The sequence below is a fragment of the Salminus brasiliensis genome, chromosome 6, assembly GCF_030463535.1.
Source record: "Salminus brasiliensis chromosome 6, fSalBra1.hap2, whole genome shotgun sequence".
NCBI lineage: Eukaryota > Metazoa > Chordata > Actinopteri > Characiformes > Bryconidae > Salminus > Salminus brasiliensis.
In genome coordinates, this window is record NC_132883.1 from 2,999,811 (window position 1) to 3,027,505 (window position 27,695).

The 27,695-nt window shown below is 42.8% G+C and overlaps 1 protein-coding gene across 1 annotated transcript; it reads right to left on the minus strand.

Moving 5' to 3' along the window:
• Nucleotides 1–4,364: 4,364 nt before the first annotated feature.
• mfsd12b (major facilitator superfamily domain containing 12b) lies at nucleotides 4,365–26,146 on the minus strand. The gene is made up of 11 exons (XM_072680780.1): nucleotides 25,885–26,146; nucleotides 19,307–19,517; nucleotides 16,450–16,576; nucleotides 14,667–14,852; nucleotides 12,731–12,823; nucleotides 12,501–12,593; nucleotides 11,556–11,726; nucleotides 10,428–10,522; nucleotides 10,055–10,185; nucleotides 8,084–8,129; nucleotides 4,365–6,862 (listed from the first exon to the last, which is right to left on the minus strand). The coding sequence occupies exons 1-10, from the start codon at nucleotides 26,144–26,146 to the stop codon at nucleotides 8,125–8,127; spliced, it is 1,374 nt and encodes a 457-aa protein (XP_072536881.1). The 3' UTR covers nucleotides 4,365–6,862; nucleotides 8,084–8,124.
• Between the last annotated feature and the right edge of the window lie 1,549 nt (nucleotides 26,147–27,695).

Sequence of the window (27,695 nt, forward strand, 5' to 3'; positions counted from 1 at the left end):
GAGTTAATTACAGGTAGACACTCTCACCGACCACTGACTTTATGAGTATTTGGGTTTATTCTAATGTTATATAGAGTTAATTACAGGTAGACACTCCCACCGACCACTGACTTCATGTGTATTAGGGTTTATTCTAATGTTATATAGAGTTAATTACAGGTAGACACTCCCACCGACCACTGACTTTATGTGTATTAGGGTTTATTCTAATGTTATATAGAGTTAATTACAGGTAGACACTCTCACCGACCACTGACTTCATGTGTATTAGGGTTTATTCTAATGTTATATAGAGTTAATTACGGGTAGACACTCCCACTGACCACTGACTTTATGTGTATTTGGGTTTATTCTAATGTTATATAGAGTTAATTACAGGTAGACACTCTCACTGATCGCTGACTTTATTTGGGTTTATTCTAATGTTATATAGAGTTAATTACAGGTAGACACTCTCACTCATCGCTGACTTTATTTGGGTTTATTCTAATGTTATATAGAGTTAATTACAGGTAGACACTCTCACTGATCGCTGACTTTATTTGGGTTTATTCTAATGTTATATAGAGTTAATTACAGGTAGACACTCTCACTGACCACTGACTTCATGTTTAGTTGGGTTTATTCTAATATTATATAGAGTTAATTACAGGTAGACACTCCCACTGACCACTGACCATGTTTATTTGGGTTTATTCTAATATTATATAGAGTTTATTACAGGTAGACACTCCCACTGACCACTGACCATTTTATTTGGGTTTATTCTAATGTTATATAGAGTTTTACAGGTAGATACTCACTGAGCACTGATATTCTGTTTATTTTACTTATTGATTCTTCTGAAATCAAAAGTAGTAATAGCGAGTTTGCTGCAGGAACATCCTCTAGCCTTCTGAAAAGGCTCCGTAATTGGAAGGGGTATCTGGATACTTTTGGACATATAGTGCACATCCAGCACATGCATTTCAAACCCTATCCAGTCTTCCAGCCTGGCTGAGGGAGGCTGTTCCCATTTTAACTGTTATTAAATACTTCTGTGAGGTAGTGGGCTGTGTTCTGGGGTCAGCGAGTGGCCGAAATTTACAGATGTCTGTGAAACGGGAACTGCTTTGGAAAATGAGGCCATAATTTATATCTCCATGTGCCGCACTTGCAAATTACTGTGCTATGGCGGTATGTAAGAATGAGCATCTGTTAGTGGCTGTGTGATTACCCTAACGTCTCTAACACCCTCCCAGAAGTCCCCGTGCTGCTGCCCTGGGTGGCAGGCCCATGCCTTACCTCTCTCTCTCTGCTTAATGAGGTAATCGTAGACCACTCGCAGCACTCCACCTCCGTCCAACTACAGGCCCCGGCCCAGACTCCAATTAGTGGTCGCGCTAACGGGCAGTGATTACGCCTGCTCTTCAAATTAGGCCGGACCGCAGGTTTAAACACTGCTGGGGGGGTAACGGCAGCCTGTCCGTGGGCCGATCAGCGGGAGTCGCTCAGAGCTAATTAAAGGCCGCCATTGCATTTGTTTCTGTTGATTATGTTTCAGAATATTCTGTTTCGTGGAAATTGAATGCCGCCCATGTATGAGTATGAGTCAACATGTTCGAATATCATGTGTTAGAAGGTCCAGCATTTTCTCCAGATGTTGAGGGCAGGAGGTCCAGCCAGCAGGGCCGGCCCGGGCCAGGCCGTGCTGTGCCAGGCCGTGCTGTGCCAGGCCGTGCTGTGCCAGGCCGTGCTGCGCCAGGCCGTGCTGTGTAAGGCATGGACAGGCTTGTGACGGTATGTGACATCCCACATATCACATATTGCTAGTCTGAGCTTACATCGATCAGCCATAACATTAAAACCACCTGCCCATTATTGTGTATGTCCCTTAGTGCCGCCAAAACTGCTCTGACCCATTGAGGCATGGCTTCCACAAAACCTCTGAAGGTCTCCTGTGGTATCTGGACAGCTTTAGATGTTGTACGTTGTGAGGTGGGACCTCCATGAACATCAGTGAGCGTACATAACCCTGTGGCTGTCATTCCTTAGAGCACTTTTGGGAGGTGAGTACTGACCACTGCATACATACGGGAACACCCCACAAGACCTGCCTGATGTTTAGGAGATGTTCTGACCCAGTCGTCTAGCTATCGCAATCTGGACCTTGCCGAAGTCCTAATATATCCCACTGTTGACAGGTGCCATTAGAAGCAGATAATCAGTGTGGTTCTATGGTCTGTACACAGTTCTAGACTGTAGCTCATCTGGACCGGCTTAGTTTATCAGATATGAATAATAAACTGGCAACACAGAGGACACACAGTCTTCTCGCCTCTATTGGCAGACCTGAACTGTCTCCCTCTAGTGGACAACCGAGGAAATGCTATTGCTCTATAATTACTCACAGCGAATCCAAAAATAGAGTAGCTGACAGACCAGTTTGCCCCAGACCAAACTGATCTACGACCAGTGTAAAATGATTCTACTGCAGCCTAGTCCTGGAGCTCCACCACGCACCTGGTTTTAACATCCAGATGCTGATACAGATGTGCAAATACACACACACACTCTCACACAATGTGTCTAGTCCTTGTAGAGAAGTACTGCCAATAGAATAGGACTCTCTGGAGCAGATAAACATGATGACCCTATTGGCACCATGCTGCCTAACAATGCCAGACGTGGGCTAGTAGACGGGTCTAAAGCCCCCCAGCATTGAGCTGTGGAGCAGTGGAAGAACTGTGTTCTCTGGAATGATGGTGATGGTGCTCCATCCAGTACTTTTAGGATGTTTTGCGAAGTTAGAGATGTTAAACGTTCTTGTTGCTGAATACAATCAAATCCTCCCTGGACAGTAGAGACTCCAGACTTTTTAATACCCTTGATTTCAGAAGAAAGAGTGAATGAGTGAGCAGGTGTCCCAATACTTTTGCCCATTTGGTGTCATTTAGAAGGCCTTCATTATCTGAACCAGGTGTGCTGGATGAACCCTGAATGTTGCCAGAGATGGTCTTCAGTGGTCTCACAGCAGCGTGCATGTCTGGTGAAGTTTCCTAGGATCAGGGTTATGTAGAATCTCAGCACGGGACTTTGATTCCTTTACTTATTCCCAGAAAAGGAACCTCATTCAGAGCAGTTACAGGAGAACGGTGGTAGGTAGGTGAGACAAGGGGCTTTAGAATAATTAGATTAACATTACAAATACGGCTATTGTTCTAAATGTGAAAACATTTATAAACAGAGCTATTGTAGTGCGTGAGCCGAACTACTGCTAAGACTTTTTCTAAATCTGCAGATTGACATTGTTATTGAGACCATCAACAGTTTATATCTAATTACACTCAGAATTTTACATTTAAGACAACCTGATTATAAATACATATATATATATATATATATATATATATATATATATATATATATATATATATATATATATACACACAATTTTTTTGCTTTTTTTGCAATTCAGCAATTTGGTGCTCGCAATTAACCCACCCCTTCATAACTCTCCCTTGCACTAGCGATGCTTCCAACACTAGGAGGGTAAGGACATAGCACGAATCTCAAACATTGCCCCGAGGAAAGCACCGGGTCCCCAGCTCCACCTCACCACCTACCAGACGCCTGTGCCAGCCAACATCACTTTAAGATGAGGGGAGAGTGAGAGAGCGCCATCTACCCACCCGGGGAGAGCACAGTCAATTGTGCTCTTTCAGACTCCGGCTGCTGATGGCAAAACGACAAGGCTCGGGACTTCACGGCTCACAATTCATGGGCCTTAGTGGTAGCAGATTAGACTGCTGAGCCATTTGGAGCCCCCAAATATGATGATTTCGAGGTGTGTTTGGGATCAGTAAGTATTTTGCGAGAGAGCACAACTGATGTTTTTGCTGGTATTTAATTAAATCCATTCTTTCCTCTACCAGTGAAAGGTCCCAGTGCCACTGGCTGCAGCACAAAGCCAGGGCTTGATCCAGCCACCCCAGCGCTGAACAGTTGGGGAGGTATTCTTTTCATGACATTCTGCCTACCTTCACAGACACTTGGCCAAAACGAAATGAGCTAAATTAGCTAATAAAGTGTTTAATATTGAATAATGTTGCCAATAATTCCCACCAGTTCTTCATGTAAGGTAGGAAGGCGGGGGTTTCAGCAGTCTGAGATGCATGTTTTCAGATCTGACTGGATCAGACCTGATCACACTGACAGAAGTCAGCATTTCTTTACATTAATGAATCTCTTAAAAACAGTAAACAACTGGAAGCAGCTGCACTCAGCACAGTTTTATTTCATTTTTTGATTATTTTTGCTGGTTTAAAAGCTTTAGAGTGAAGGAATGTTGATGCTGGGACGGACAAAGAAATATTAAATCAGAATTTTAGCAACAAGTCATTTTAATAAAACAAGTGAATGAAAAAAAAGGGACAGAGTATCTGTTTTAATCACATTTTCAGGGTCTCAGAGCTGGGATAGCTGTTCCCACATTGTTTACGCCCCCATCTCCAAAAAATCCCAGTTTAACCCCTGATTATACACACAGTGATAATATATACTGTGCAAAAAAAAGCCTCCCAGTAGCCTTCAACCTGCTTATCAGCAAATATTACCTTCAATGAGCCACTAAATTCCGACATCTGCTTTTTAAGGTGGCCCGTAAAATGACATGAGATTCAGTACGGTCTTCAAAATGGACCTTCACCATCAACACTTTGATATTTACGTTATATAATATTTCCACCTGTGCATGAACTTGCTTAAAAAAACAAAGTCTAAATGCTAAATGCCATATAAGAGACCCTCCACTAGGGGGAGCATGTAATCCTTGGTCTAAAATGTGTAAGGGGGTCCAAGCCGGGAGACCAGAAGAGAGGTAATGCCTTAGGACCCGTTTACACCTGGTCATGTCATGTGACTAGCATCTGTTTACATGTGTTTATAGTCAGAGTGAAATCTGATCGCTGTGTGGGAATATGCTCATTTGTTTGTTGCTTGGCAGTTATGACTGGTGTTCTGGTTGTACTGGGAGGGGTTTTGGATGTGGAACGAGTCTTGGAGAGATGGAGGTGTTTACTGCTGTGGCTCAAATGCGTCTCAGACCTCTTCCTGAAGTGGTTTGATTGATCAGATTTGGATCTGGTCTTGGGTGTGTTTACACTTGTGTTTTTAAGAGGCTTGGCCTTATCCAGGTATGACCCTGATACTCCAGATGCATGAAGTGACCAGGTGTAAACGGGGGTCTTAGTACCCTAAGCAAACTGCTGGTTATAGAAATATACATTGGGCTTCAATACCAGGTGCCATCGTTAAATTTAACCTCTCAGGAATCCCAGACCCCATCCTAAATCACTGTACCTGACGGACTCAGTACCAGGCCCGATCATATAAAGAAAGACTTTTGCTCAAATCTGCCACGGGATGGCACCATGCGCACGTCTACATTAGTCATAGTGAAATGCTTTCTCATAAGGGAGCAGCGTGTTGAATCTGTGGATTCTAAGCAGTGCTGTGTTTTCTATGGCTACATAACACACAGCAAGGGTGACTTGTATATTGTCGGCTACAGTGTGTTTTATCCCACATCCACGTTATTATACACTAAATGGACAAATGTATTGGGACACCTACACATTACACCTACAGGAGCTTTTACGACCACCCATTCTAAACCCATAGGCTGTATTAATATGGAGCTGGTCTCCCTTTTCTCTAAGCTCTACCAGCAGCAGCAGCAGGTCTGGAGCTCTGCAGTTATTGAGTCAGTTGAGTCAGAGGCTTTTCTGCACTCTGCTCTGAGCTCAGCACTCGGCCCTGACCCCGCTCTGTAACGTTACATGGTCTGACAGACACTCGGTGGCTGAGCTGCTCTCTGTGAGCTGTTCCTCCTAAACTCTTCCACTGTTCAATAATAACACCACTCACAGCTGATGGAGGAAGATCTAGGAGGGAGGAAATTATAAAATTTCACCAGCTGACTTGTTGTTGTTGGTGCAGCGGTGTCTCCTATTACATACAGAACCACGCTGGAGTTCAGTGAGCTCTTCAGAACCTCCCACTCTTTCACTGATGTGTGGAAGAAAGGCAGACTGCAGGACTAGAGGCTGGATTTTATACACCTGTGGCAATAAGACTTAGTGAAACTCAATGATAAACGAGGTGTCCCAATATTTTTGTCCATACAGTGTAGCTCTGTACTGATGTAATGTGCTGTTTTGTGCCTCTTTCAAAAAAACAGTCTATGCATGTGAATGGGCGGGGCTAAACTGCTGTATGCTAAGATGGCTTGTCATACACATCCTGGGTCACGCTTCCTCTGGCTCATGTACAGTGGAGCATGCACCCCCACCTTTTGGGCCAGGTATTTCCACCACTCTACAGCAATAAGAGTCCTTGGGCAGGACTATTTACTCTACATTCTCCTACCTGTGTAAGGCTACACACACACACACACACACACACACACACACACACACACACACACACACACCAACCAGACATAATTCACCCTTATTTAATCAGACGAATAAGGGCTGTTGTGTACTTGGCCGTCTCTGATTCACCTACAGATCATCGTTCTATACAAAAAAGCTGATTTTGCTATTATTAAAACCCAAACGCCCACAATGGAGAACAAAGCATGTGTAAGGACAAAAAGTAGAACATAAATAAACTGTGCTGAGGCAGGACTCTCGTGGCCGCACGTCGCCCCACTTCCTCATAGTTCTCTGTTATTAGAATTGCCCTCCGTCCACAGTCACTTGCCATAGAGCCCGACGTGTTGCTTCCAAACACACTGATGCTTCTGTTCTCCATGTAATCCGGCTATCTCTCCACCAAGCCTGCAGTCAGTCAGTCAGTCAGTCAGCCGGCCTCAGACCTGCCCTGAGAAACACACTCCGTCAGAATACACACAAAGGCATGAGCGAGACTCACTGGGACGCTTATGCTGACTTAACAAAGGTCTTTCTATTCCAGCAATTTTGCCTATTTCATTTTCTGCTGCTGGAAGCACAGCAGACGTCCCTATCTCTGCTAAAGTCACATAATTGATTAAACGATGTGTTAAACTGTTCCAGGAGTGTTGTAGGAGCAGCCAGGCACAATAAAAAATAATCTAATTTACATAATTGTATCCTTTAACAAGTAATGGAAGCTTGGGGATACTCCGCCAATTAGCATCATGTGAACTGCATGCCTGCATTACATGAGGCAGGGGTGGCTCAGTGGTCAGAGCTCTGGGTTATTGATCACAGGCTTGTGGGTTTGATACCCAGGTTTGTTAAGCTCACACTGTTGGGCTCCTGAGCAAGGCCCTTAACTCTCTCTCTCTCCCCAGGGGAGCTGTAGTGTGGCTAACCCTGGCTTTCTAAGCTTGGATTTAATATGGAGATCATTTAAGTCCTATTAAACCTGTGTCTAACACTAACTAGGAAGAGACAGATCTACTACAGCTCCGGAAACAATGAAGAGACCACCCTGCATGAGCAGTTTCTCTGGGTTTACTGTTTATAGGCAGTGTGTTTAAGTGTGTGTCCTCTTAAAAAAAAAAAAGTATATATATATATATATATCATAGCCCTACTGTAAAGGCCATGGATAACATGGAAAAGGCCATTATGGATGTGTGTGTGTGTATATATATATATATATATATCCATAATGGCCTTTTCTGTGTTATCCATAAACATGGCCTGTACAGTAGGGCTATGATTAAAGCTTCCTTGTGATGCTCAGCTGTCAGTTTTTACATACATATATATATATATATATATATCTGCTCCTAGAAAAAAAAATAGCATAGAAAAATGCCATTATATATATATATATATATATATATATATATATATATATATATATATATATATATATATATATATATATATATATTACGAGGGCAGCTCCAGTAGTGATCCTGCAGTGACACGGACCAAACCAGCTGAAGACTGCGTATCATTTTCAGGAAAGCAGGAGTTTGCACTCGGCTGGTAATGTGAGAGTGTTTCTCATGAGTGTAAACATTCTCGCGCTCTCGCTTCACTGAGAATGCCATTTCAGGCGTCTTTGGCTTCTGTTCATTCTCATAAAGTTTACACTTCACCTGTCCGCAAAGAAGACCTCCTGCTAGTAAACCCCGTCCTCTCAGTCTAAAACAGAGACAAACACACAGGAGACGAAGAGGTCATACTCTGAGGCCTGTCACACAAACAAGGTTTCAATATTTTGGCAAGAAAATAAAAAATAAGTTGTGCACACTTTCACACTCTTTCTCCTAAAGGTAGGCGTGGTTGGTGTCTCAGGTTTGGCGCTGGAGCTACGAGGCTAACGTACATCGAGTCTAATATGAGTGGTTTATCCATCAGAATCTATTTAATGCAGATCTGCTGCTCCAGATCTGGCTAGTGCGCCCCCTAGAGGTCGAAAAGTCAGTTCTGCTGCGTCTGTAACCACCTGTGTCTCCACCTGTGTCTCCATAGAGGGGCTTCTTCCCACTACTTATCCCTCCTCCGAATGACGGTAGAAAAGCCTCTGATTGGCTGCTTTCTACCCTGCCTGCCCATGCCTTACTAAGCCCCGCCTCTTGTTATTGACCGCCTTAGCGTTCACGCAGACAACCTGACGTAGACAAATGAACGTAACTATTCACATATCTGCCTTTGTGCTATGCGTGTTACTGGAGGTTTCCACTAGAGGGCAGACCACTCTAGCTTTTTTCCTCCATACAGAGGCACGTACCGATGCGGGTGATTGCGGACTTGGTCACATAGTCTTTTTTGATGCTGCTGATAGCCTGCACTGCCCCCACAGCATTTGTGTGTACTGCACCTTGTGTTCATTTCTGAGGACGTGAATTGTGAAATACTATTTTTCGTAAAAATGTGAAAATCTGAGTTTTCGGGCAATTTTGGTCAATTTTTCACTTTTTACATAAATAAACTTTATCACTTGGTAAAATAATCAGAATTAAGAGTTTATCAAATATGATGTAGCTTATAAAAGACAAACAGCTCGAAATAAATAAAATCTATTTACACTAGCTTACCTGAAATAAGTAATTCTGATCCAGGTGGATTTAGTCCCAATGACTGTTATATATACTACTATATGTCGGCACAGAATATTGTCCTATATTGTCTATATGGAAGCTTATTGCCCCCAATTAGCATGGTGCTAACTGTATGTCTTAATCAGGTGTTCAGTAATCTCTAATAGACTCTCTGTTATCCATAAACATGGCCTTTACAGTAGGGCTATGATTAAAGCTTTCTTGCAATGCTCAACTGTTTTTCCACACTGTCAGAGAAGCAGATCCAAATGTTTTTAGCTATGGTAACACACGCTATATGGACAAAAAAAAGTATTGGGACACCTACAGGAGGTTTTCTGACCTCCCATTCTAACCCCATAAGCATTATTAATATGGAGCTGGTCTAAGCTTTGCTCTAAGCTCTACCAGCAGCAGCAGGTCTGGAGCTCTGCTGCAGTTATTGAGTCAGTTGGAGGCTTTTCTGCACTCTGCTCTGAGCTCAGCACTCAGCCCTGACCCCGCTCTGTAACTTTACGTGGTCTGACAGACACTCGGTGGACACTGAGCTGCTCTCTGTGAGCTGTTCCTCCTAAACTCTTCCACTGTTCAATAATAACACCACTCACAGCTGATGGAGGAAGATCTAATGTGTGTAAGAAAGGCCGACTGCAGGACTAGGGGCTTGATTTTATACACCTGTGGCAATCAGACTGAATCAGACACCTGAATTCAGTGATTAAGAGGTGTGTCCCAATACTTTTGTCCATTTATAGTCCACTTCAGGCCAAGTTTATAGATAACAGTGAGTGTTACAGTGTCTGAAACCACACAAGGACACCTCAACATGCTTTGAGGAGAGTGTGTGATGATTTAGGCATACAGTTAGCACTATGCTAATTGGTGGCGCATAAGCTTTCATTACCTGTTAGCTACATTAGCCTCGTAGCTCCAGCGCAAAACTGGAGAAGCCCTTTAAAAGCTGCACAGCTTAAAAAGTTACACATGCATGATTAGTAATGTGCGATGCACTTAGAGAGAACTCACGCCGGCGAATCCTGATTGGCCAGAAGATCATTGTGCTCAGACACATACCGGCAAGAATTGCCACGCCCCCAGTTACTGTTACCATGACGATGTGGTAGAACCACATGCATTCAGCACAGCAAACCAGCGTCCTGTTAACAGATACCACTGTGTGAGAGACAAGGACATTATACTCATACCACCATACTCTAGACACTCACACACACACACACACACATCACAATCTGTCCAGAATGTCTGAGACATCCCTGAGTACAAAGACCACCTCTGACCTCCATAAATCTGGTCAACGTTTCTGAAATTATCAGGCCAATTGTCTGCTTAGCTTCTACTCTACGAACCCGCTGACCGCTGATTTTTGGGCTCGGCTTACCGGCACGGGTACAGGCCCTGGATCAGCATGACTGCAAGTCCGTTGGACACCTTGTCCGTGAAGCTCATCGCTCCATACACAAATGCCCCACTTTGCTGTGTGGAGAGGAAGAAATACCATTAAAGCTCTTATTCAGCATAACAACAGTTTAGCCTTTAAAGCAGCAGTATGTGAAAACTGGTATTTCTTGCTTATGGGCTCCCACTACAGTCAGGAAGTGTAATTCGTGCATTGAGCCACCTTTACATGCATTTCTGGACAAGCTGAGATATATAGAAGTGGCAGATGAAGGCAAAGAAGCATGTAAGGGTGGTTCAAAGTACGAATTACACTTCCTGACTGTATTTGAGAACCGGTAGTTCTTGCTCCTGGGCTCCCCCTACAGTCAGAAAGTGTACTTCATGCTTTGAGCCACCCTTACATGCATTTCTGGGCAAGCTGAAACATATAGAAGCAGCATCTAAAAGGTAAAGAAGCATGTATGGGTGGATCAAAGCACAAAATAGACTTAGGGGGAGCCCATGAGCAAGAAATATCAGTTCTCAGATACAGTCAGGAAGTGTAAATCGTGCTTTGAGACACCCTTACATGCATATCTGGACAAGCTGAGAGAAGCTCCAGAAGCTTGATCTGAAGGTGGAGCAGTATGTGGGCTGAGGCGGTGGAGTAATACTACAGGATTTTACACTAATATGACTCTATGGGTTCTGCAGCGTTACACAGCAGCAGTTCTGGAGAGAGGTTCTCCTCCTGCAGCTCCACCACCAAAGTTCACCACAGTGCCAGAGTCACCAGAGTAGCTGCTATATTGGTTTGAGCTGTTCTTTTAAGGTAAAAACGCTACAACGTGTTGCTTTAAACAGCAGGAGTTATCATGAATTCAGGGTTGGATAATCAGAATGATTACTATAATAATTAATAACAATATTAATTTCCACCTTAAGGTGGTTTATAGTGCAGATAAAAGGACACTTTTTAACAAATACAGTGAAATAAACAGTGAGCTAAAAGGTAAAATACGGCCTTACAATGAATTTTAAAATGAAAATAATATGAAATGAAAATGAAAATAATAAATAATAAAAAATTAGCAGTAAATTTTTAAATCAGCTGTAAATTAGACCTCACCGTCTGATCTCCGATGAGATTGGCAGTCATGGACAGGGACATGACCAGAATGATGGCGGAACCAGATCCAAGCAGTACAGCCGCCCCATACACCCGAGAGCCCATCTGCAGGTCCAGCAACACCCAGGCAGCAAAGCCCAGGATGGGCAGCAGGCCGATCAAATACGTCATCTGAGAAAATCGGGAGATTTTCAATTATTTATTTTTCTAAAAACATAGAAAGACATCTGCCGCACCCAAAACTGAAAATATGAGCGTTATAACGTTAGGGGTATCGTTAGCAAATCTGCTAATGGGACTAGAGCTGGGGGTGTGACGCACAAGGCATGACCATGTTGGAGTGGGTCGCTGATTGGTGCTGGTTTTTCGATGGTCAAGCGATGCTGCATTAGATATCGTTGGATTTAGGTACACCATTCGTTTGCAGAACTAAACAGCATCATATTCACCAATCAGCCATAACATTAAAACCACTTCCACTGTCCCGTGGTATCTGGCAGCGGCAGCACCAAGACTAACAGCATCAGCAGATCCTTGAAGTCCTGTAAGTTGTGAGGTGGGACCTCCATGAGCATCCCATGAGCCCCATCACCCTGTCACTGGTTCACCAGTTGCCCTTCCTTGGTAGGTACTGCCCACTGCACACATCACATACACCACAAGACTTTGTCTAGAACATCACAGGTTTGGTTCTGGTCAAAGTGGCCTTTAACAACTTCATCACCTTCAAGACCTGACTGTTCACTCGCTGCCTAATATGTAGATCCACCCCTTTGAGAGGAGCCACTGGACCCAGATCATCAATGCTATTTACCTCTTGACCGGTCAGTGACGGTTTTAATGTTGTGGCTGATTGGTGTAGATAGCGAATCAGCCTGTAGATAGTGGAATGAGCCTGTTGTGGGGTAACTTGTGGCCATTTCTACGATCAGTGTGTGGACTCACTGTGGTGCCGATGCGTTTGCTGACAGGCTTCATGGCCAGAGAGGACACAAAGCCACTGACGTAGATCACCAGGGGAATGGTAGCGATGTATTTCTGCAGACACCGGACACAGGACCGCCGTTCAGTACATCACAGGTTACTGCAGTTTTTAATATCTACCACAATTTACCCATAAAAATACAGTTTTATGGATTTATTTGTCGGTTAGTTAGGGGCAAAACAGCGCTCACCTTTGGTAGTAGTAAAGAATTGATCAGAAACATAGAGATGTAGGTCTGAGAGAGGTTGACGATCAGTCGGGTGCACATGTAAAGAACAGCCACCTGCAGAACCAAGGTACAATCATTTTATTTACATTATCATTAAAATCTGCACAAATAATCGCACTGCCAATTTTGATAGGCAGCACAGCACAGCCAGTACAGCCTACCCACTGGATTGCTCCTTACACCTCTCAGACACTTCATACTGAAGGTGCCAGGGATGCATTTGATGAGTAATTACTGAGTATTTAAGTAGTTTGACACATAAATAGTAAGTATGTGACTTTGGTTGGGGTGAAAAATGCCCAGATACAGTTTAACAAGCCTATTTACCACCCTGTTATTTCACCTCAGAATGAACCCGTACTCTCATGTCTAGCAGAGTCTGGAGGTGACGAGCTGCTCTCCAGTGTCAACAACATGATCTCCTGCAGACGCCGTCCCGTTCCGCTGTTTTGGGTTTGGAATTGTATGCAGGGTAAGATTAGTGGGGCCTAGGGCTCATCCTAGGGGTCATTTTTTGACTTTTTGACAAATTTGAATTACCCAACCCTACATTATCACCTCCCACAATCACACACGATTCCCCCAACACTAGTGAGCGTGGTTGTTAGGCCTGGTTGGGGATCTATTGACCCTGGCCATTGGGGGTGTCAATACTTATGCAACAGTTTTGGGAGTTCGGAATTGAATGCAGGGTATGATTAGTTGGGCCTAGGGCTCATCCTAGGAGTCTTGCTGGATAGCTCTGCTGTCCCCTCACAGTGCCTCTCAGTGTGATGTGCTGTTAGCAAGCTGAGGAGATTGTAGCCAGTTCGCTTTTAGCCTTGCCCAGGTTTGGCGTTGTCGAGTCTTACAGGTAAAAAACAATAAGCCGGTCTTTCCCTCTTGAGTGAGTTTAGCTCTAGTTTGGTTTGGCTGAAGCTGTTCAATTTAGTCTGCATATAAAAGTCAGTACTGGTCGTACTGCTCCTAAAATCCAGGGTATATATTATTATTGCTAGATTTTTTTATACATAATGTCAAAAGGTCAAAAACGATAAAAATGGAGATACAAGGTTTATGAGTAAAAGTGAGCCCTAAACCCTACCAATCATACCCTGCTTACAATTCCAAACCCCCAAACCTTCTGCTACATAAGTATCGACACCCCAATGAATCTTACTTTTCTTACATACATAATAAATTTTATTTTCGCCCCGTTTTCTCCCCAATTTGGACCGCCAATTACCCAACCCTTACATAACCCCACCCCCCCCAATTGCACACGATCCCCCCAACACTAGTGAGTGCGGTTGTTAGGCCTGGTTACGGCAGCAACCTGTACTCTCATGTCTAGCAGAGTCTGGAGGTGACAAGCTGCTCTCCAATGTCAACAACACCAGAGCTTTCGCTAGTGGGCGGGGTTTATGCCAATGTTGCAGGTGTGAATCTAATGTAACAGGGTGTCACTGGGGGTGTCAATACTTATGTAACGGTTTTCAGGGTTTGGAATTGTAAGCAGGGTATGATTAGTAGGGCTTAGGGCTCACTTTTACTTATAAACCTTGTATCTCCATTTTTATTGTTTTTGACCTGTTGACATTATGTGAATCTGGCAGTTACTGATGAATGGACCAATAGAAATGCTCCAAAATGACCGGGAATTAAATCTACATTGAAAGTTAAGGAGGTTTTTCCCTTTGTTGTGATTTTAGAGATATAAGAATCAGGGGTTGTACGTAGGGTCACACTGGCCCCATTTTTCAGTACGCTCAGTAGTCCCTATAGCATCATATTAATACACCTACAGAATTCGACCGCTGGGAAGCGGTCAGTGTGTTCATGTGTCAGTTATTTTAGCTATTTTATTGGCTTTGAAGGCTCAGTCTATTAGATTTTAGTGGCAGAACTGTTAAGTCACCTGATAAAAAGAGGGTTCAGTAAACCAGTGTTTCCACTGCAGTAGAGTCCTGGAGCTGGAGCTGAAGTCAGGCAGCAGGGGGTGACGCTCCCCCGTCTCGTCCCGGGGCTGCACTCTCTCCTGCGTGCCCATGTGGAAGATCAGTGTGAAAATAGCACCGACTCCCAACACGATCAGCGCCAGGTCCTGAAAGATGAGGGATAAATTCATCTCTGAATCATAACTGGTTATTACCTGCACTATATGGACAAAAGTATTGGGACACCTGCTCATTCATAGTTTCTTCTGAAATCACGAGTATTTAAAAAAAGATTTGTTGGAGTAACTGTCTCTACTGTCCAGAGAAGAAGGCTTTCTACTAGAATTTGAAGGCGCATTGCTGTGAGGATTTGATTGCGACAAGAATGTTTGCGAGGTTAGGACGTTGGATGATGATCACCACCCCACCTCATCACCCCCAGCTCCCCAACTCGTCCCAAAAGTACTGGATGGAGCACCACCACCACCACTATCATTCAAGAGAACACAGGTCTGTCACTGCTCCACAGCTCCTCAAGGCTGGGGGGCTTTATACCCCTATACTAGCCCACACCTGGCATTATTAGGCAGCATGGAGCCAATAGATTCATCATGTTTATCTATTGAGAGAGTCCTATTGTATTGGCAGTACTTCATTACAGGGACAAGTGTGTGCAAAGTGGCGGAAAGCATTCATTAGGAGGGGTGTCCACAAACTTTTGGACATATAGCGCAGGTTTGCCAGTTGCGTCATGCTGTTAGCGTGATTTGCAGGCGTTTAGGTTCCCCTCAGCTTATCCGGCCTTGCTGAACTTACAGTACTCATCAAGAATTTAGTCACAAAGCCAGAAATGGATTAAGAGCCACTAAATCTGCTTGGATTGGTACCGGTGGGATTTCTGCTGCTCTGGCTGTTTTCTACTGATCTTATTGTGGGGCTGGCGACGGCTGGGGGCTGGGGTCGGCAGTGTGCACTCACCTTTGAGTCATTCATTTTTTTTTTTTGCCGTGTAATATTCAGACGCAGGGCCAAAAAGAGTGTATTTGTAAAGATTTTGAAATGGTGTGACCATGGACTCTTTAATCCAGCTTAACTGACCATGTGTGTGACTGACCAAGTGCCGATGTCCATCAACAAAATCTGACGTGTATATATATGAATTAGAGAGCACTGCAGTGCTTACATATAAAAACTGCAGTAGGCTGATGAGATTTTTAAAAATACACTATATGGACAAAAGTATTGGGACACCTGCTCATTCAGTGCCTCATCAGAAATCAAGGGGATTTAAAGAGTTGATCCTGCTTTTGTTGGTGTAACTGTCTCTACTGTCCAGGGAGAAGTTAGGCTTTCTACTAGATTTTGGAGGAGAACTGCTGTGAGGATTTGATTGCATTCAGCGTCAAGAGCATTGGTGAGGTCAGGATGTTGGATGATGATCACCACCCCACCTCATCATCATCACCCCCAACTCATCCCAAATGTGGGAAACCTACGGAAAACACATGCGCAGTTGCAGATATAGTGATGTTAAGCAGGTTTTTAGGAGTTTAAAGGTCCATATCACATCATATATCATATACACTGCGTGTCCAAATGCTTGTGGACACCCCTTCTAATGAATGCATTCAGTTGCACCCATTGCTGAAGCTGTGTTATAACACTGCTGTCCAATGAGTTTGTCCTTATAACGCAGCTCGGTGTGCCTACAGTTACGCCCCAGAGCCGTGCTGGTGGAGTTAAGTGCTTCAGTGAAGCTCTTACCCTGAATATAGGGATGTCAACCTGACTCAGGTGGTCCACTACGGACGGGTCAGCGATGTGCTGGAAGTGGAACAGCAGCCAGGCCACGCCGTAGACTGTGATGTTGGCCATCACTGTGAAAGCGTACCTGTATGAGAAACAATAAGGCAAGGAAAGTACACTTAATAAAAGTGAGTTCCAGCTTCTCTGCTAGACCTGCTAAATAGGAAATATCACATTTTACATGTTACATTTTTGTATTCACCAACATAGCATTTCCTGAAGTGTAATAATTATAGCATTTACTTTATATATTTATATAAGTATACACTCAGTTTTAGGAGAAATAATAAAACAATAATAAATATATTAATATTATTTAATATTATTATTATTATTACTATATGTATACTTTTATAATTATAATAAATATATATATATATATATATATATATATATATATATATATATATATATATATATATATATATATATATCATGAAAAATACAATGTGCAATACCCCCCCACACATGTGCAATTAATTAGCAATAATCTGTAAATAATATTGTTATTGCTTTTTTATTTCTATTATTTATATTGTCTTATATATTATATCTATTATATTTATATAAGTTTTTGCATCTGAGTGTCTTGCTATCCCTTTCCTGCTGTGACACTGAGAATTTCACCACTGTGGGGCTAATAAAGGATTATCTTATCTGATCTTATCTTATTGTAATAATATTATTAATATATTAATATATATATTAAATAATAATAGATTCTCTGGTTGCTTTTCAGCAGTCAGTTATTTTAATAGCGAAGCCGTGATGAGATTTCACATTGCACAGATTTATTTCCTAAAGCTTCCCAAACAAATCGAATCGCAGGATCTGAGACCGAGCCTCTGAGCTGTGGAGTGATGAACTGTGGTCCTCCAGCCCAGCTGCGTCCCCTCGCCTCCCTCTCCTCAGTAACTAATCTGACTGTAATGTGAACCGAGACACTGCATGTTACACAACACAACGCACTGCAGTGCAGCGTCCAACGCCGAGTCCCGACCGAGCCAGAGAGGGACCTGCCAAAACTGTGCACTTGCATGTAAAACGTGAAGCCCTCAGAAACCACCCCACGGCCCAAACGCGGCCTCATGTCCAAGCTCCCGCAGGAGCCAAGGTGCAGAGGATTTGGCTCAGAGCCAAATCTGTTTGTTTTCGTCTTTTCTGTTAATATTATTAATATGCAAACCTCACTGTAACTGTACTTAACCTAATCAGTCATGTGTCACAACACAGCGATACACACATGATTATAATACCCTGCTGAGTCACATCTCCTGTTGTTCTGACACCAGATCTCTGTTTCCCATCAGCTCTAGTAGTTACTCTCCCAAGAAGCAGTTTGAGGAAGAGCAGCATATGATCCTAAAGATGTGCTCATCTAGACATAAGTAGATTAATCATAAAACAAGCTCAAAATGAGAAATAATAACCATTTTAACTATATATATATATATATATATATATATATATATACACACACACACACACACACACACACACACATTTATATATATAAGATGATTTCATTCGACAGAATGCTATTTTGTATGTTGTGTAACCATCTATAATTATTATAATATTTATTATTAATAATATAAATATAACAATAATATTATATTATATTATATTATTATCATCCTATTTCTACTATTATAATATTATTATATAATAGTGTATACTCAGTTGTAGGAGGAAGAATGAAAAAACAGCAAAATAAATTAACAAAATTAAAAGCAATTAAAAAAAAGTATTTCAATTTTCAATTACATTTTAATTTACGATATTTAGCTGATGCTCTTATCCAGAGAGACTTACAATGTAACTCGTATTCCAGACGTAGACCAAAGTAGTGTTAGGAGTCTTGCCCAAGGGCTATAATTGGTGTAGCACAGCATAGTCATCCAAACCAGGAATCGAACCCCAGTCTCCCACATGGTGTGATAGCTCACTGGCAGGTAGCCGTGGTATCTGTTGTGCCACACCAACACCATTACTGTGTAAAAACTTCATCTCGTGACTGTAAACTCAAAGTACCCTCAGTGCCAGGTCAGACCCCTCAGTGCCAGGTCAGACCCCTCAGTGCCAGGTCAGACCCCTCAGTGCCAAGTAAGATCCCTCAGTGCCAGGTCAGACCCCTCAGTGCCGGGTCAGACCCCCTCAGTGCCAGGTCAGACCCTTCAGTGCTGGGTGAGACTCCCTCAGTGCCGGGTCAGACCCCTCAGTGCCAGGTCAGACCCCTCAGTGCCGGGTCAGACCCCTCAGTGCCAGGTCAGACCCCTCAGTGCCGGGTCTTGGTGAGTAGTTTACTGTAGAAATATGATGCTGTGGCGCTCAATGCTAATGCTGCTAATGTTGCTAATGCTGCTAATGTTTACATGGGCTGAGTGGGAGGAGCTTAACCTGAATGAAGCTCAGTCAGTGCTGGTCTTCAGTCGGTCCAGTCAGAGATGAGGTGATGTGGGGTTATCTCACCGATACTCTCCAGCAGTGGTAAACAGCGAGCTGCCGCAGGGTCGTGCAAGGTCACACTGATGTTTAGAGCTGTAGCGTGTCGCGCTTCGGCCCGAGATGGACTAGCCCTTGGTCCATGTTGGAGAGACTTCCAGACATGCTAGCTGCCCCCTGCTGGCTGTGCTGAAGCCCAGTAAAGATTTCTGAGGGAGGCTGGCTAAAAACTGGCGAGCGCTCTGTTAAATAGTGCCGCTATCCAGAGCCGGACGTGACGACGCAGTGACTGTAATGAGGGGTTTTTCATTGAATCAGGAAAAACAGGCCGCTTATCTGCACTGCATTAACAAAGGGGACTCTCTCGTACCTGTAGGCTGTGAGCTCAACCTTGGCATGCTCACAGGTGACCAGCTCAGGGATGAGCGACAGGTGGGAGATTTGCGTGGCAGCCCAGCCAAACTGGAAGACGATGATGAAGGGCATGAAGTAGATGAGCCCCACCCACTCTGGCGTCCCGACGCTGCAACCCACACAGGGGTTGAAGATGAAGGGGAAAGACAGCAGGACACTGACGGTCCCTACAAAACACACAGAACACATTTTTAGAACAGAGCAGAAATGAAAAGGGTCCTAATACTGGGCCTTGAGGAACCTCATATACAGTATTCACATGCCTTACTGCTTTTAGAAATGGAATTATGGTCAATTTTACCAGATTTTTGATAAGAATTTACAAAAAAATGTAAAAGTAAAAATACAAAGTAACAACTACAAAGTAACAACTACAAAGTAATGTCAATTAAATACAAAATACCCTCTGACTGACCCAATTTAACAGAGGTCGAACAGGCAATTGGTGCTAGTAAGTAGTATCAAGACACTCCCGTCTGGAAGGCCAAATTATATTGACTGATTGAATGATTTCATTTATTAAAGCAATAAAAGGGGAAAATACTTTCTACACTGTAAAAACACATGGTAAAAAAACTATCAAATGACTGGCAAACAAAACCACCCAATTAAATTTGAATTATAATTAAATTCAGTGGAAAAACTATTATTTACAGAAGTTTTAGTTACATTTAAAAGCATCTTTATTTATCTGAATTATTAAATTGACAGTTCTACAGGGAAATTCCATTACTTTCATTCATTTTTTCTCCATTTATTCAATAAAACACCTTCAATAAAGGGACAACGCTAAACATTCAGCAGTCAAATTAACTGTCAAACACCGACGCTGACTGAGAATCATTCTGGCACACAGCCGGAGCACAGAGTCACACTCAGACACACAGAAAAAGGAAACTCTGCTTACAGCCGACAGCACTGAGGCCAGACAGCCAACCATTACATAGAACATATAAGGCCAGCTAAGAGAAGGTAGCCCCGGAGTAACGACAACACACCATCAGTGAGTGTCAGTGACTGGAGGACACGCCCTGTATGTAAATAGATGGTGCCATGGGCCAATGGGAAAGATGTATATGTTTCCACTGAATTTCAATTAAAATATTTAACTATAATGTTATGACTTTTGTTCAGCAGCCGTTGCGGCCAGTCATTTGACCATTCTTATTACAGTGGATTCATGAATATAAAACATAAATATAAAAATATTAATATAGAAAATGTATTTACCTTAAAAGTATAATGAAATTTAATTGTCAGTCAGACAATAAACATTGATATTATCTACATGTTGCATTACAGATAATTGTTGAAATTTAAGAAAGCAGAAAATTACTGTATAAATAATATAGTATTTTTTCTGTAAATAAATAAAATATAAGATGAAATTTGTAATTTATGGCAAAATACTTGGGTTAAAATTTGGGTTAATTCACAGAGAATTTCTGTAATTTTACAAGGTTTGTATACAATTAAAAACTACTTTTAAAAAATGTAGCTACTTTTGATACAATTACAGTATTTCTTAGTTGAGTCCATCTTTTATTGGTCACTGTTATTGGTAAAAAATAGACTGGTAAAATTAGCCAGACTAACAAACATTAGTTCATGTTTACAGATAAGAATGAATAAATGAATAATATTAAAAAACGTAGAGCTATAAACACAGTTTATACAATACAAATACATATAAATTAATAATAATATTAATGCAGATATTTTAATTCAGTAGTCTAGTCACCCTAAACACTCAAAGAATCAGTCAAATCTTACCATCTATTTCATACCCTCAATAATAATAATAATAATAATAATAATAATAATAATAACAATAATAATTTTACACCCAAGATACACAACATGCCACATAAACAATAACAGCAACTACATCATCATCCAGCCCACTGCAAACCCCTCACCATTCTCCTTGGCATCATCTGCACAGTCCCCGGTCACCTGCCTCAGGTGTGGAATGAGAAGGAATTAAGCAAAAACATGCCCCTGTGTGTGTGTGTGTGTGTGTGTGTGTGTGTGTGTGTGTGTGTGTGTGTGTTTCCACACATCTCTCTCTCTCTTATGTAACACTGACCACTGACCCCTATCTTTATCCACACTCAATGCTTTCCTCTGGCATACGTGTAAATCATGGGTGCCCAATCCTGCTCCTGGACATCCACCAACACAACACACCTGATTTCACTAAGCGCAGCATGCAGAAACATCTAAACACCGGAGGGGCATTAGAGGAGGGTTGGCAGGAGGGTAGCTCTGCAGAAGCAGGGCTGGCCAGTGGCTGTAAGCTGCCCTTGTAGACTGTCTGAATCTAAACACTCTGACAGGAACCATACTGTAAGGTTCTAGACAATGACTGGGTCAGAACATCTCCAAAACATCAGGCAGGTCTTTTGGGGTGTTCAAAAGTGCTCCAAAGGAAGGACAAGCAGTGACCTGGTGATGGGGTCACAGGCTCCCAAGGCTCGTTAGAGCTCCGGGCTATTGATGACAGGGTTGTGGGTTCGATACCTAGGCCCTTGAGCAAGGCCCTTCACCCTCTCTGCTCCCCGGGCACTGAAGTTGGCTGCCCACCGTTCTGGGTGTGTGTGTGCTCACTGCCCCTAGTTCAGTAGTGTGTGTGGGGGTGTGTTCACTACCACAGATGGGTCAAATGTGGAGGACCCTATGGGGGGACCCAATCAATACTGATCAATTCTATTGGTTGAAACATAATGAAAACTTACATACAATGTGCAAAATATTAAAAATATTTAAATGATGATAAAACAGCAGAAAGGAGTCTAACACACTTCAGGGCCTGTGCTGACAGATCGTGGATGGACTCAGGGGGTGGACGCTCCCCTGCAGTTCTATAGGGAACTCAGTACTGTGTATAGCTCTTCAGTGCAGACTGAGGCTGCTCTCCTCGTCTCTGCTCTGCAAGACTGTGATCTAGGACTGGTGAGTCAAGACGAAAGAACCTGTATAATAATATGATTTACTCCTATTAATAAGATTACACCCCAAGGCCAGCCGCTTACTGCAGTGTGATACAATCAGCTGGACTTTTGAAGATTGCATTAAGCTTTTCAGCTGAGAGAGAAACTCAAAACCTGCTAATGATTCTTTTAGTTTCGGGAATTTTTTAGATATATCTATAGATATAATACTGAAGATACTTCATTTCTGTAGCCCTGTACAACCCCAAAATAATCATCTGGTACTTATACAGTACTTTACTATGGTACAGAGGCCCCTAGTTCCTGATCCAGCCTATGAGGAGCTTGTTAATTAGCTAATGAGTGAGACCAGGGTGCTAGGGTTAGTATAGTGCTCTTTACTACAGTATAGTACACTTTAGTATAGTACACAATAGTGCACATTACTATAGTACAGTACAGAACAATACACTGTACTATAGTACAGTATAGTATAGTGCACTTTACTACAGTACAATATAGTATAGTATTGTGCACTTTATTATAGGATGGTATACTGTATTTATATAGAAGTCTATGAGGAACCGAGCTTGATAATTAACGAATCAGTGAGACCAGCTGTGCTAGGGTTAGTACAGTGCACTTTACTACAGTATAGTGCACATTACTATAGTACAGTACAGAACAGTGCACTGTACTATAGTACATTATAGTGTAGAATTGTGTACTTTACTATAATATAGTATATTGCACTTTACTATAGTACAGTATAGAACAGTGCGCTTTAGTATAGTATTGTGCACTTTACTGTAGTACAGTATAGAATAGTGCACATTACTATAGTACAGTATAGAATAGTGCACTTTATTATAGGATGGTATACTGTACTTATATAGAAGTCTATGAGGAGCCTATGGGGAGCTTGTTCATTAACGAATGAGTGAGACCAGCTGTGCTAGGGTTAGTATAGTGCACTTTACTACAGTATGGCACACTTTAGTATAGTACAGAATAGTGCACATTACTATAGGACAGTACAGTGCAGTACACTGTACTATAGTGCAGTATAGTATAGTGCATTTTACTATAGTACACTATAATACTATGTAGTGTACTTTACTATAGTACAATATAGTACAGTACAGTGTGCTTTCCTATTGTATATTATAGAACAGTGCACTTTAGTATAGTATAGAATAGTGCACATTACTATAGAACAGTATAGTCTAGAATAGTGCACTTTACTATAGGATGGTATACTGTACTTATATAGAAGTCTATGAGGAGCCTATGAGCCTATGAGGGGCTTGTTCATTAACGAATGAGTGAGACCAGGTGTGCTAGGGTTAGTACAGTGCACTGTACTATAGTACATTATAGTGTAGAATTGTGTACTTTACTATAATATAGTTTATTGCACTTTACTATAGTACATTATAGAACAGTGCGCTTTAGTATAGTATTGTGCACTTTACTGTAGTACAGTATAGAATAGTGCACATTACTATAGTACAGTACAGTACACTGTACAATAGTGCAGTATAGTATAGTGCATTTTACTATAGTACACTATAATATAGTGTACTTTACTATAGTACAATATAGTGTAGTACAGTGTGCTTTACTATTGTATATTATAGAACAGTGCACTTTAGTATAGTATAGAATAGTGCACATTACTATAGTACAGTATAGTCTAGAATAGTGCACTTTACTATAGGATGGTATACTGTACTTATATAGAAGTCTATGGGGAGCCTATGAGCCTATGAGGGGCTTGTTAATTAGCTAATGAGTGAGACCATGTGTGCTAGAGTTAGTACAGTGCACTTTACTACAGTATAGTACACTTTAGTATAGTACAGAATAGTGCACATTACTATAGTACAGTATAGTTTAGTACAGTGTGCTTTACTATTGTATATTATAGAACAGTGCACTTTAGTACAGTACAGAACAGTACCCTGTGCTGTAGTACAGTATAGTACAGAATAGTGCACATTACTATAGTACAGTACAGAACAGTACCATGTGCTGTAGTACAGTATAGTACAGAATAGTGCACATTACTATAGTACAGTATAGTGTAGTACAGTGTGCTTTACTATTGTATATTATAGAACAGTGTACTTTAGTATAGTACAGAATAGTGCACATTACTATAGTACAGTATAGTGTAGTACAGTGTGCTTTACTATTGTATATTATAGAACAGTGCACTTTAGTATAGTACAGAATAGTGCACATTACTATAGTACAGTACAGTATAGTGTGCTTTACTATCGTATAGTAAAGCATAGTGCACTTTACTACGGTACAGTATACTATAGTTTAGTTCACTTAACTACAGTATAGTATTATATAATACAGTATAATATTGTCACTGTTGTGCAAAAACTTTATATCTCTAAGACTAAGACTAAGACTATATCTCTAAGCTTTACAGGAGGAGGAAGATGCAAAAAGCTTTTACTCCGAGTTATTTTGGAGCGTTTCTATTGGTCCGTTCATCACGAAATTCGGATACAATACAATACCTCGTCTACTACAGTTTTAGGGGAAACACAAATATTCTACGTTTACGTTTTAAATGAATAGCAATTTTTAAGCAAATACTAAATATTAAGTAGTTAGCAAATATTTGACTTCAGAATTAATACAAGATGTATTTTTTATATACATTTAATTCTTTTACAGTTCAGAGTATAGTCATTTTACTATAGTAAAGTACTACACTGCAGATACTGTAGAAATACCTGTAGAATTATTAGAGATGAGTGTTCAGCCCCTATTTCTCACATCAGACCAGGACCCGTCAGACTGGGAACCACTGAACTGACTGGGCTGGACTGACTGGGAACCGCTAGACTGACTGGGTTTGAAGGACCGGTCAGACTAGGAACCACTAGACTGACTAGGAACCACTGGACTGGAAGGACCGGTCAGACTAGGAACCACTGGACTGACTGGGCTGGACTGACTGGGAACCGCTAGACTGACTGGGTTTGAAGGACCGGTCAGACTAGGAACCACTGGACTGACTGGGCTGGACTGACTGGGAACCGCTAGACTGACTGGGTTTGAAGGACCGGTCAGACTAGGAACCACTAGACTGACTAGGAACCACTGGACTGGAAGAACCGGTCAGACTAGGAACCACTGGACTGACTAGGCTGGAAGGACCGGTCAGACTAGGAACCACTGGACTGACTGGGCTGGACTGACTGGGAACCACTAGACTGACTAGGCTGGAAGGACCGGTCAGACTAGGAACCACTGGACTGACTGGGCTGGACTGACTGGGAACCACTAGACTGACTAGGCTGGAAGGACCGGTCAGACTAGGAACCACTGGACTGACTAGGAACCACTGTACTAGAAGGACCGGTCAGACTAGGAACCACTAGACTGACTAGGAACCACTGGACTGGAAGGACCGGTCAGACTAGGAACCACTAGACTGACTGGGCTGGACTGACTGGGAACCACTAGACTGACTGGGCTGGACTGACTGGGAACCACTAGACTGACTGGGCTGAAAGGACCGGTCAGACTAGGCACCTCTGGACCGACTGGGCTGATGTGCTCCACACCACCTTACCGATCAGATGCCACGTCTTCCTCTTGCCGTACGACCCGCAGCCTCGAGTCCGGTCAGACTCGTAGCCCACCAGCGGCGTGGCGACCCCGTCCGCGATCTGTCCCACCAGCAGCAGCAGTCCGGCGCTGGTGTCCCGGAAGCTGAGCACGGAGTGGTAGTACACCAGCAGGTAGGTGAACCACATGCACGCGCACAGGTCGTTCAGAAAGTGGCCGACCGCGTAGGCGAGGCGCCGGGGAAAGGGCAGCGTGGAGTCCGGCATGACGAGCGCACTGACACCGCGCACGGTCCGAGCCCTGACTGACCGAGCCCTGACTGACCGAGCCCTGACTGTCCGAGCCCTGACTGACCGAGCCCTGACTGACCGAGCCTCCGAACTTCACCGCATCTCTGCTTTTCAGAAAAGCGCCTAGTGACGTCATCTGGTCCTTTTTTTTAATCAGTCGACCAATCAACTGTCGAGAAAAAGCCCCACAGGACACGCCCACCACGTTTAATATGGGAATTTATGAGGACTCCAGGTGTCTCTTCTAGGTGTTGGAACATTGCTGTGAGGAGGATTTGATTGTATTCAGGTGCTAACGTTGGATGGTTAGCTCTGCCACTCAAACCCATCCCAAAAGCTCCTGGGTGGAGCACCACCACCACCACCACCACCACCATCCATCCATCCCACCAGAGAACCCAGTTCTCCCACTGCTCCACAGCTCATCAGGCTGGGGGGCTTTATTATACCCCTCTAGCTGATACTTGGCATTGAGCACAGTGTCCAGCTCCAGAGCACCCCAATCTGACCCCAGGGGTCAGTGCTATGGCATGGAGATCACACAAGCTATGCTGCTACTTTAAGTCGCACCCTTTGCTGATACAGATGTGCATTAAGCTGTGGAGCAGTGTAGGGAATGATGGTGATGGTGGTGGTGGTGCTCCATCCAGTGCTGTTGGGACAAGTTGAGGATGATGTGGGACCTCGCTAACATGCTAATGCAATCAAATCCTCACAGCAATGTTCCACCACAATCTAGTAGAAATTCTTCCTCCCTGGACAGTAGAGACAGTCACTCCAACAAAAGCAGGAGATGCTCTTTTTAATAGCCTTGATTTCAGAAGAAACAATGAAAGAGCAGGTGTCCACATACTTTTGTCATAATTTTGTGTATTAGATTTAAAGGCACAGTAGCAAAAACAGCCTTTTGCAGACTAAACCTCAGACCTTCCCAACAGTATTCCTAGTCACCTCAGCTAGACACCTCAGCTCCAGCACACTGACCATGAGGACATGATGACCACAGATCCCGGTGACCTTCTAAATAGAGAACAGGGCTGTGTTGTGTGTTAGCATCATTAGCATTATTTTAGCATCTGCACTCATCAGGTGACTGTTCACATGATGAGCTTCACAACGGCATCATGACTTCCAGTCCAGTTTCACTTCCTCTCAAACCCCTGGTTGATTCTTCAGCTGGTTGCAGCAGGTACGGGTACATAGAGATTACATACATTAAATTGACAAAAGTATTGGGACACCTGCTTATTTATCGTTTCTTCCAAAATCAAGGGTGTTAATCACCTTGCTTTTGATGGAGTCTCTGTTGGATGTTAAGGATTTCTACTAGAGCATTGAGCATTGTTGTGAGGGTTTGATTGCACTCAGCAACAATAGCGTTAATGAGGTCAGGATGTTGGATGATCACACCATCCCCAACTCCACCACCACCATCATCATCATCATCATCATTCCAGAGAGCTCAATGCTGGGGGGCTTTATACCCCTCTACTAGCCCACGCCTGGCATTAGGCTTTCTCCTACC

Coding starts and splice junctions, on each gene's coding strand:
- mfsd12b (XM_072680780.1), bottom strand. CDS start 26,146: ATGCCGGACTCCACGCTGCCCTTTCCCCGGCGCCTCGCCTACGCGGTC. Junction 19,518..25,884: donor GAAGACGTGGCATCTGATCG/GTAAGGTGGTGT, acceptor TGTGTTTTGTAG/GGACCGTCAGTGTCCTGCTG. Junction 12,824..14,666: donor CTGAACCCTCTTTTTATCAG/GTGACTTAACAG, acceptor TTGGTTCTGCAG/GTGGCTGTTCTTTACATGTG.